The sequence below is a fragment of the Chaetura pelagica genome, unplaced genomic scaffold (assembly GCF_000747805.2).
Source record: "Chaetura pelagica isolate M959 unplaced genomic scaffold, ChaPel_1.0 scaffold194, whole genome shotgun sequence".
NCBI lineage: Eukaryota > Metazoa > Chordata > Aves > Apodiformes > Apodidae > Chaetura > Chaetura pelagica.
The window spans coordinates 243,122-253,707 of record NW_009952877.1 but is presented as its reverse complement, the minus strand read 5'-3'; the positions used below and the strand labels follow the sequence as shown (position 1 = coordinate 253,707).

The 10,586-nt window shown below is 48.6% G+C and overlaps 1 protein-coding gene across 1 annotated transcript in view; it reads left to right on the top strand.

Moving 5' to 3' along the window:
- Positions 1-10,318: 10,318 nt before the first annotated feature.
- LBH (limb bud and heart development) overlaps positions 10,319-10,586 on the top strand; it is an 11,170-nt gene continuing 10,902 nt past the window's right edge. The window contains exon 1 of the mRNA XM_009995275.1: positions 10,319-10,382. Within this exon, the coding sequence (XP_009993577.1) occupies positions 10,319-10,382 (64 nt within the window). The remainder of the gene's footprint in view (positions 10,383-10,586) is intronic.

Below are 10,586 nucleotides of genomic sequence, written 5' to 3'. Positions count from 1 at the left end.
AGACCAGGAAGCCTCAGACACCAGGAGGAGGAGAGCCTTGGATCCAGACCTCGGCAGCCAGCCACTTTCTCTGCTCACCAGGGCTGCAGATGCAGCTTTAATGCTCCTGACACTGGTTCAAAATTATTGGAAGCCCTGGGCAAGCATCTGCTTGTGCTGCTGATGCAGCTCTGGAGGCATTTTTCCCCTAAAACTCTTTCTGTGGGAGTTTCAGTGCCCAAGTTTCAGTGGCAGATGGGAGGCTGACCTGTCCCATGAGCATGGGGTGGGACGGGGCCACCCCATGTCCTGGGTACCCTTAGCAGATGGCAGCAGTACTCACAGGGGGGCAATGTGGTCTGTTTTCCCCTGGTGCAACTGTATTGAGGTTGGTAGCAATAAAGGTAGGTGAGCTGAGAAATCTGCTCTTCTGCTGTGGCATGACTGAGCTGGCTGATTACAATTTCTCAACAGTAGTGACAGATTTAAAATAAAGCCCATCCTTTCCACTACAGGCTGACCAGGCCATGCAGCTGCCAGAGGACACCAGCCGTCTGGACGCTTCCTGCCATCACAGGTACCCAGATCTGTGTAAAACTACTTGCAGTGACCTTCACTGGGGGCCTTGCTGGAAGAAGTGGGTACACTGTGAAGACTGTGTCCCACTCCCACTTCTGTAACCGTATGGGATGTGAGGAGCCAAGACTAGGGCTCTTTGCCTGATGCTCTGTGAATGGCACAAGTAGTGGTAGATGGGGGAGCGATGAACCATCCTGCTGCATCATTATTCTTGGCAGTGAGTCATGAAGCAGGGAGAAATATGCCTCACCTAGAGCGGGAGCCCTCATTGCCATTGAGGCCTTTGGAAAGGGAGGGAAGAGCTGCCTGCCTCTGAGTAGGTGCAGGACTGCAGAACTGAGCTACTTTAGCTTTTCATTCCTCAAGATCCCAAAGAAGCAATTACTGCATCAATCCCCATCTTAGCAAGCTCTCAGGGAAGAAGGAAAAAGGATAACTAGCCTCTGCTCCTAAGTAAGAAGCTAAGAATGTTATGGGATTACTTCTTGCTCCTTGGTAGATGGAGGTATTTTTAGGTCAGAATTAAGGTTGGTGCTGAGCATCACGGTTTGATTTAATATGTACCAGTAAGAACCTTTCATCAAGATACCAATGGGACAGGCCTCCAGTCCCACAGGACCACACTGGCTATGTACAACAGCACATGGGCAGAAGCAGGGAAGAGTGGGGAGATAAGCATTGCCAAGACCCATAGGGTCAGACTCCCTCTCTCCCAAGTGTCTGGATCCACTCCCATGAGCCTGGATGTACGATGATCCCAGAGGAGCTGGATGCATGCAAGGAGTCAGACCTCCCAGCACAGCCTAGTTCAGGTGTCCTCTGCCCCTCATTTGCACTACAACCATAGTTCTTTCTAGTCTGCTTTTGAAAGGCTTTTATCCAACAACCAGTGGAGACTGGGGCTCAGTGCTGAGTGAGCAGCTGTCCTCCTAATGTCATTAAACTTTTAGTGCTGATTTTCTCTCCTCAGTCCTTTCAATTATCCTTAATGAAGCTAACCCTCCCAGAGAAACTCCTGGGGGATCTCTTGCACCCACCCATTCAGCCTCTCCTACATTTTGTGGTAGGGATGTGGTAGTTTACCTGTGCTTACAGCAGCCCAAGTTAGAGCATTAACTCAGTTATATTAGACAGGTAATGACAGGTCAGACAGGCCTGACATTGATAACCTTAATTCTTTTTCTGTGTAAAAATAGTATTACTGGTGTAAAAGCTGCTTTGTGCTATTATTGCAGCAGCCACAGCAGGGACCCACATTGCTTTAATTACAGCAGCAGACCCAGATAAGTACAGCAGCAGAGGTCTTAAAGAAGCAATAAATTCCCCTGGTCAGCTCCTGTGTTTTGGTGCCTTCTTGATGCTTGGATTTACATATTGCCTCTCTCCTTCTTAGGCAGGGGTCTCACCTCTGCATTTTGCAGGCCCTGGTGAACCTGGCAGGCCCTTGGCAAGTGACCTGCCAGAAACTGGGAATGACTGGTGTTATCAAATCTTCTGAGGGAACTACTCATCAGACCAACAGGTTAAAAAAAATGGAAATAAATACCAGTGAGACATCCTGTTGAAGAAAATATAAACCCATTAATACCTAAAAGCCTAGCAGAATTAAAAAGCCAAATGCAGTGATTTAGTAAGAGATTCAATGTTTTAAATTAAAATATTTTCCATACACCAATTCCAGCCAAAATGCATTTCACTGCCCCTGACAGAATATAAATATCAATCCAGGAACTCTTTGTTCTTAATGTGTCCTTTTGTATTGGCATGATCTGGAGCCACACTGAGAGTTCACATCTCCTGCTGGCTTCCTTGCAGACGCTGGGTCCTCCACTGCATCTCCGGAGCAAGGACACGTTCTCCTCCTCTGAACATTGAGCACTGCTGCTCATCCATGCTGTTTTGGAGCAGATCTGTGACTGGTGTCAAGGTTCAGCAAAAGGATGGGAATGACAACTTCCTTTGCAGAAACCTGAAGGAGTTGCTTGTGGGACATCTAAGCCATGTGAGGCCCCCATGCCCGAGTTTTGAGCGTGATTCTCTGCTGCTCAGTGGACTTGACCTTATTGCAAAATGGCTGTAAAACTCTACCCTTCCTATGGGAGCAGTAGGCAAGGGAGAGGGCATGGGGAAGAGTAAATATGATGCTGTTTCAGCCTATCAGCTGTGGCCTCCAAGGAAGAAGTCCCCCCTTCAGCAATCACTATTTTTTTAACAGCCCAGAAAGCAAGGACATGGCCTGCTTTTAAACTCATTTTCTCTGACCCTTTTCTCATCCTCCATAAATTTATGCTGTGTCCGCACAGAGAGTAAGGGAAGAACTTTGCAAGTATTGCCTTCCCCTTGTCCCCATCATGGAGACCAGCCCTGGATGACAGATGTGCCTGAGGAGTCTGTAGGCTACGTGGGGGCATGTCCAGGACCAGGCACTGGGTAAAACGGATGTCCAGGATGGGAATGGGGCTAACGAACAATGGGAAAAAATCATGAGGAAAACCATGGAGAAAACAGGGTAATCATATTTTAGGTTTCTCAAGCCAGAGGTGTGATTATGTCCTCTGTTCTTTCCTCTTCCCCCTCACTGTCTGTTCTCCTCTCTTCCCACTTATCTACAGTATCCATCACCACACAAGCAAAGGTCCCTGTTCAGTAAAGCCCTTAAGAACAAACTTAATGATTAGGATGAGCTTAAGAGCTTTGATGAATTGGGCCTGCAGAGCTGGATGGAAACCTGCTGAGTTCCTCCCCAGTCCTGCCAGTCCAGAGGACTTGGCTTCCACCATAGCTCTTCCCTGGAGGTCAGTGTAAAATAAAACCAGAGGCAACGTTGCAAAAGCAGATCCAATTCCCAGCCCCTTAGCAGCCCATCCAGGTCTGTGAGATCAAATCCCTCTGCTCTGCCAGCTGTATCTACCCTCCTTGCTTCTTGATAGGGGGCACAAAGCCCACTTTTCCTCTCTGCTCCCCAACCTGCCTTGTTACCAGGCATGTGAAGCAGGACGACCAGGCATCAAGTGGCCTTTTCTTCTCAAGCACCATCTCGAAGTCACCACAAAGTGTGATGCTGAGTGGCTGGGGTCCTCCACTGCATCTCCGGAGCAAGGACACGTTCTCCTCCTCTGAACATTGAGCACTGCTGCTCATCCATGCTGTTTTGGAGCAGATCTGTGACTGGTGTCAAGGTTCAGCAAAAGGATGGGAATGACAACTTCCTTTGCAGAAACCTGAAGGAGTTGCTTGTGGGACATCTAAGCCATGTGAGGCCCCCATGCCCGAGTTTTGAGCGTGATTCTCTGCTGCTCAGTGGACTTGACCTTATTGCAAAATGGCTGTAAAACTCTACCCTTCCTATGGGAGCAGTAGGCAAGGGAGAGGGCATGGGGAAGAGTAAATATGATGCTGTTTCAGCCTATCAGCTGTGGCCTCCAAGGAAGAAGTCCCCCCTTCAGCAATCACTATTTTTTTAACAGCCCAGAAAGCAAGGACATGGCCTGCTTTTAAACTCATTTTCTCTGACCCTTTTCTCATCCTCCATAAATTTATGCTGTGTCCGCACAGAGAGTAAGGGAAGAACTTTGCAAGTATTGCCTTCCCCTTGTCCCCATCATGGAGACCAGCCCTGGATGACAGATGTGCCTGAGGAGTCTGTAGGCTACGTGGGGGCATGTCCAGGACCAGGCACTGGGTAAAACGGATGTCCAGGATGGGAATGGGGCTAACGAACAATGGGAAAAAATCATGAGGAAAACCATGGAGAAAACAGGGTAATCATATTTTAGGTTTCTCAAGCCAGAGGTGTGATTATGTCCTCTGTTCTTTCCTCTTCCCCCTCACTGTCTGTTCTCCTCTCTTCCCACTTATCTACAGTATCCATCACCACACAAGCAAAGGTCCCTGTTCAGTAAAGCCCTTAAGAACAAACTTAATGATTAGGATGAGCTTAAGAGCTTTGATGAATTGGGCCTGCAGAGCTGGATGGAAACCTGCTGAGTTCCTCCCCAGTCCTGCCAGTCCAGAGGACTTGGCTTCCACCATAGCTCTTCCCTGGAGGTCAGTGTAAAATAAAACCAGAGGCAACGTTGCAAAAGCAGATCCAATTCCCAGCCCCTTAGCAGCCCATCCAGGTCTGTGAGATCAAATCCCTCTGCTCTGCCAGCTGTATCTACCCTCCTTGCTTCTTGATAGGGGGCACAAAGCCCACTTTTCCTCTCTGCTCCCCAACCTGCCTTGTTACCAGGCATGTGAAGCAGGACGACCAGGCATCAAGTGGCCTTTTCTTCTCAAGCACCATCTCGAAGTCACCACAAAGTGTGATGCTGAGTGGCTGAAAAGAATGACAGCATGAGAATTTAATTATTATTTTTTTTTCCAAGAAATAAATAGACTGTGTGCCACAAGTATGGAGAGGACAGGGTTCAAGCTGGGTCAGGTACAAGTAGGGCCATGCAGGGACAGCCCAGAATTTGTTTGAGAGGTGATCACTGCATCTTAAGAAGCTTTTGCTGGGCAGAGGCATAATGGAACAGTACTTGGTGATGCTACCAAGGTGACAGGCTGAGGACGGCAGTGGATTCAACCTGTCTGTATCTTCTCCAGGCATGCAACCAAATTATAAGGGGGCCATGAAACAAGAGGGAGCAAAGCATGCTCCTGCATGCTGCACAACTGCTTCCATGTATGCAGGTACCAGGAATTGGGAAGAGGCTGGCCACCATTGCTCTTTCAGCTGAGAAGGGGGGCTTTAATATAGTGGGTGCTAGCAAGGGTGTCAGGCAAGCCGACGCTTGAGGCCTGGCTCTGACACAGTTGTGGCAATGGCCTGGATACAACCATTTTGAAGGGTACCAGCCAGTCAAATCGAACCCCAAATTTAAATTTGTTAAAATAACTTTTTGCAAAACATTAGGATGGAGAGCAATGTTTCCCTGTGTTTGTTTTTTTTAAATTCCACGTGGGAAGGGTTTATTTTTTCACTAGGAAATATTCCCCATAGGATTTGTGGTGCTGACTGGGAGACAGGAGCCAGAAAGCTCCACTCCTGAATGGAAGTGACCCCAAAGGTGATCCTGCGACTGTCATGTCACCTCACACAGTCTTGCTTACCTCCTGGCAAAAGAGAGGCAGCAGCATGTATGGCTGTGGAGGGTCGAGGGTGCCCAGGGTGCCTGCAGCCACTGCTGCAGGGATGCTCAGCCCCAGGGCTACCTGGGTGAGATCCTGTGGCTGTTGGATCTAAATCTGGACAGGTAGTGCGGTTATATTTGCACGGTTGAAGGTAAATGCAATGAAAATTCTTACACTGCAAGCAGGTTAGTGGAGAACCTTGGGAAAAGACCATCAGCAATTTTATTTCTCCTTGGCTCTGGTAATGCACAGGTACCTTTTATGGGAATAGAGATAGAATGAATAGAATCATACAATCGTTTTTGTTGGAAGGGAACTTAAAGATCACAGAATCACACAATTGTCATGGTTGGAAAGCACCTCTGAAATCACCAAGTCCAGCCATCAACAACAACAAAAACCTAACAAACACAACCACACGCATTCCACCAGAAAACACCCACCAAAAAAAGCCCAAAACACCAAACAAACAAAAAACAACCAAACAAAAAACCCCAACAAAACAACCCCACCCTCCCCCCTACAACCTTGGCCACTAGAGCATGCCCTCAAGTGCCACACCTATGCGTTTCTTGAATACCTCCAAGGATGGTGAATCAACCACCTCTCTGGGCAGGCTGTTCCAGTGTCTGACCACTCTTTCAGTATAGAAATTCTTCCTAATATCCAATCTGACCCTCCGCTGCCACAACTTCAGGCCATTTCCTCTAGTTCTGTTGTTATTTAATTGGGAGAAGAGGCCAACATTCACCTCCCTACAACCTCCTTTCAGGAGGGCAATGAGGTGTCTTCTCAGCTTCCTACAAACTAAACATCCCCAGTTCCCTCAGCTGCTCCTCATTACTTGTTCTCTAGACCCTTCACCAGCTTGGTAGCTCACCTCTGGACACGCTCCAATGTGCACCTCAATGTGCTTCATATAGTGAGGGGCCCAAAACTGAACACGGTACTCGTGGTACTGTGTGGCCTCACCAGTGCTGAGTACTGGGGCATGATCACTTCCCTACTCCTGCTGGCCACGCTATTCCTGATGCAGGCTAGGATGCTTTCTTGGCCACCTGGGCACACTGCTGTCTCATGTTAAGCCAGCTCTTCACCAGCACCCCCACGTCCTTTTCCTGCTGGGCAGCTCTCCAGCTGTTCTTCCCGAAGCCTGTAGCATTGCCTGAGGTTTTTGTGACTGAAATGTAGGATCTGGCACTTGGCCTTATTGAACCTCATATAATTGGTATTGGCTCATCAATCCAGCCTGTCCAGGTCCTGCTGCAGTGCCTTCTTACCCTCTAGCAGATCAACACTTCCACCCAAGTTGGTGTCATCTGCAAACTTGCTGAGGGTGCACTCAATCCCCTCATCCAGATAATTGATAAAGATATTGAAGAAGATTGGCCCCAAAACTGAGCCCTGAGGAACACCACTGGTGACTGGCACCAACTAGTTTTGACCCTGATTACCACAACTCTCTGGGCCTGGCCATCTACCCAGATTTTTACCCAGTGAAGAGTACACCTGTCTATGCCATGATTCACCAGCTTCTCCAGGAGAATGTTGTGGGAGGTGGTATCAAAGTCCAGGTAGACAATGTCCACAGCCTTCTTCTCATCCAATAGGTGGGTCACATGGTCATAGAAAGAGATCAGATTGGTCAAACAAGACCTCCCTTTCATAAACCCATGCTGGCTGGCCCTGATCCCCTGGCTGCTCTGCATTTGCCATGTGAGCTCACTCAAGATGAGCCTTTCCATAACCTTTCCTCATACTGAAGCGAGGCTGAAAGGCCTTTAGTTCCCTGAATCCTCCTTCCGGCCCTTCTTGTAGATGGGCGTCACATTAGCCACCCTCCAGTCATCTGGGACCACCCTTGTTGACCAGGATTGTTGATAAATGATGGAGAGAGGCTTCACAAGCTTCCCTGCCAGCTCCCTCAGCACTCTACGGTAGATCCCATCAAGCCCCAGAGACTTGTGAGTGTCTAGGTGCAGAAGCAGATCATCTAGTTTCAACCCCCCTGCCATGGTCAGGGACACCTCCCACTAGATCGTGTTGCTCCAAGCCCCATCCAACTTGGCCTTGAACACTTCTAGGGATAGGGCATCTACAGCTTCCCTGGACAACTTGTTCCAGTGTCTTGCCACCCTCAGAGTGAAGGATTTCTTCCTAATTTCTAGCCTAAATCTACACTCTAGCAGTCTGTTCTTCTCTGGCATGTGGCTCCTGCCAGATTCTTCCTGATTCATAGTGTAGGAGTGGCTGTTATCACTTGTTTGTGTTATGTTGGTTTATATTATCCCAAAAATTGAATGCTATAGGGATTTATAAAACTAACTGAAGGGGGAAAAAAACACAACAAAAAAACCCCCAAACAAACAAAAAACCAAACTGACAACCAAAACCAGCAACAACAAATAAAAAATGCTGGAAGTCCAAGTGTTGCTTCTTCTACCCCTAGGTAACAAAATAGTCACAAGTACTTAATGCAAAAATAGGCAGCAGGGAAATGGGCCTGGTGAGCACATGAGGAAAGAAGTGGAGATCAGGACAGGCTGGCCTCTATTTACTAGATCTGGCTGAAAACAAAAGACAAAAAAATGGCACTTTGAAGTGCTTGCTTCTTGGTCCCGTTACTGGAGCAGAGGAAGAGCACAGTGGTTTAATCTTATTTGCAGTTAAATGCTTTGATCTGATCCCATTTTATTCTCTCCTCCCATGTATTGCTTTGCAGCTGTGGGGCCATGAGGGACAGAAAACTCCTCTTGCTTTGCCACCTGAGAGGGGTGGGAGAAGTCATGGTGGTGTAATGAAAACACATTGCTCATACATGTGGATTTCTAAGGCTCAGCAGCTCAAGGGTTAATGGGGCTTCCCCACTTTCAGCTGACGTGTTGATATAAAGGCTTATCTGCAAGCAAGTGCTTGCTCTTCTTAAGATAGGAACCACAGATGGGGTGTAACAGCTTCTCCTGTTCCACCTCTGTAGCTTCATCTTGTCATACCTGGCTGGGGCAACTAAAGGAGAAGGAGGCGTGGCTATTACAGGACAACTTCTTTGTGCAGAGAACACCTCCTCAGGCTTAGAAATCATCCCCCATCCTTGGGATACCTGAATACTTTCACAAACACTGCCTCCAAAGAATGGGGAAAAGGTGCAGCAGTCTGGGTACACACCTCACCCAAGAAACAGTATGCACTGCTGGGGAGGCAGGGTTTAAGCCACTCTTGATCCAGCAAGGTACCCAACTGCAGTTGATGGTTCTGGTTAATCACACAAAGAAATCTCGCTCTGCCATAGAGCCAAAGCAAACAATAAAAGCACCAATCCCTAGGCCTTCTGATGGGCATTGGCCAGGGCCAGAGGCCAATGTTCTCATCAAGCCACTGGGAAGTAATCCACGCCATCAGCACATACATGCCTGGGGATTTTTGTTCATTTGTTGTTTTGGTTTGGTTTTGTTTGTTTGTTTTTCCCCCCAGAAGGCTATCTAGGTGGAACCATGAAACTATCTGCCCCTGCCAGCTGGGATGGCAAGACAGACATCCAGAGAACACAGGCAAAGAGTTGAGCTGAGCTGCTGTGGCTCAGCTACTGTGGCTGTGGGAGCCCTGCAGTGCAGTCAGAGGAGAGGGCGAGCCCCAGTCCTGTCCCTAGGTCTCCTTTGGGGGCTAGAGTGTGTCAAGGATTAGACATTTAAAGGAACATGCTTTCCAAGGAGTGGACAACCTTGGACCTCAAGCCCTGATGAATGTAGGAGGGCATTTAGAGAGATGATTCAATGTGCCTGGTGAGCGAGGGACTTGAGGGGCTTGTGGATTTTTTCTTGACTGCTTTTCAAGAACAAGACCAGGAAACCCTTAGCAAGTATGTGTATGTCTGAGTTTCTGATGAAACATCCCAGGGAACTGAGCCGTGGCCCCATATCAGCTCCCGTGTTTGTTCACCTCCCAGCTGGACACAGTGGGAGATGAGACACTTGGGTCAGGCAGTAAAGTTAATTTTAAGAGACCTTGCAATATTGATCAGCATTGCCTGAAGCACCCTGCCCCTTTCCTTCGCCCAGAGTGGTCTCCCAGCCCTTGCAAGTTCCACCAGGCATTACATTGTTCAGCTTCAAAAAAGTAAAGTCTTGGTGGTCTCTTAGGGCAGAAAATTAGCCAAGACAGTAAGCATGAGCATGTGCAGGCTGGGGTACTTGGTTGTCTTACTTCTCTCCATGGATCCCAAACCTCATTGTCAGGGGGCTTGATGGGGGAGAAGGGACTGTGTGCACGGAGTCCACTCTGCTGCCTCCTTCCCATTAAGCTTGTGAAAGGTCACTGGTGGACCATTGCAGTGAGCTCACCTACACTCACCTGAATTTCCATGCATCTGCAGGGGCTGTATCAGCTTCTTGTGATTTATTTTAATCTGGCACAAAGTAGCAGCCTCGCTGAAGCAAAACACCCACATGTGCTCCATTGTATAATATGAATATAAGAAGATTAAATTATCCGGTCTGAGGAAACACACGCACATATGTATGTACACAAGTACACGCAGTCTGGGGGTTGGCTGAATGGAGCTGAGGGCAGAGCTTCCCCTCCGAAACACAGAGCTTGCACTTGTTAGTACTTAAACACCAAGGCAAATACCGCGTATACACCCATGCACAGGCACGTCTGTGAGGTGCTGCAGGACCTGTGTGCTCTGCATGCGAAGGTGAGGCAGGGTAACGTGGTGCATTTGCAGTTGTGTGCTTGGTTATCCACTTTGCTGGCAAAGACCGAACAGCAGCAACAGGTGGAACAAAAACAGGCCCTGCGCTAAACCTCACGTGCCAGCTGGGGGGGCAGGACCGGCCCGCGCGCCCCGCACAGAGCAGCGAGCGAACGAGCGCGCGCCCCTCCCCTCCCCTCGGGCCCAGCGCCGCCCC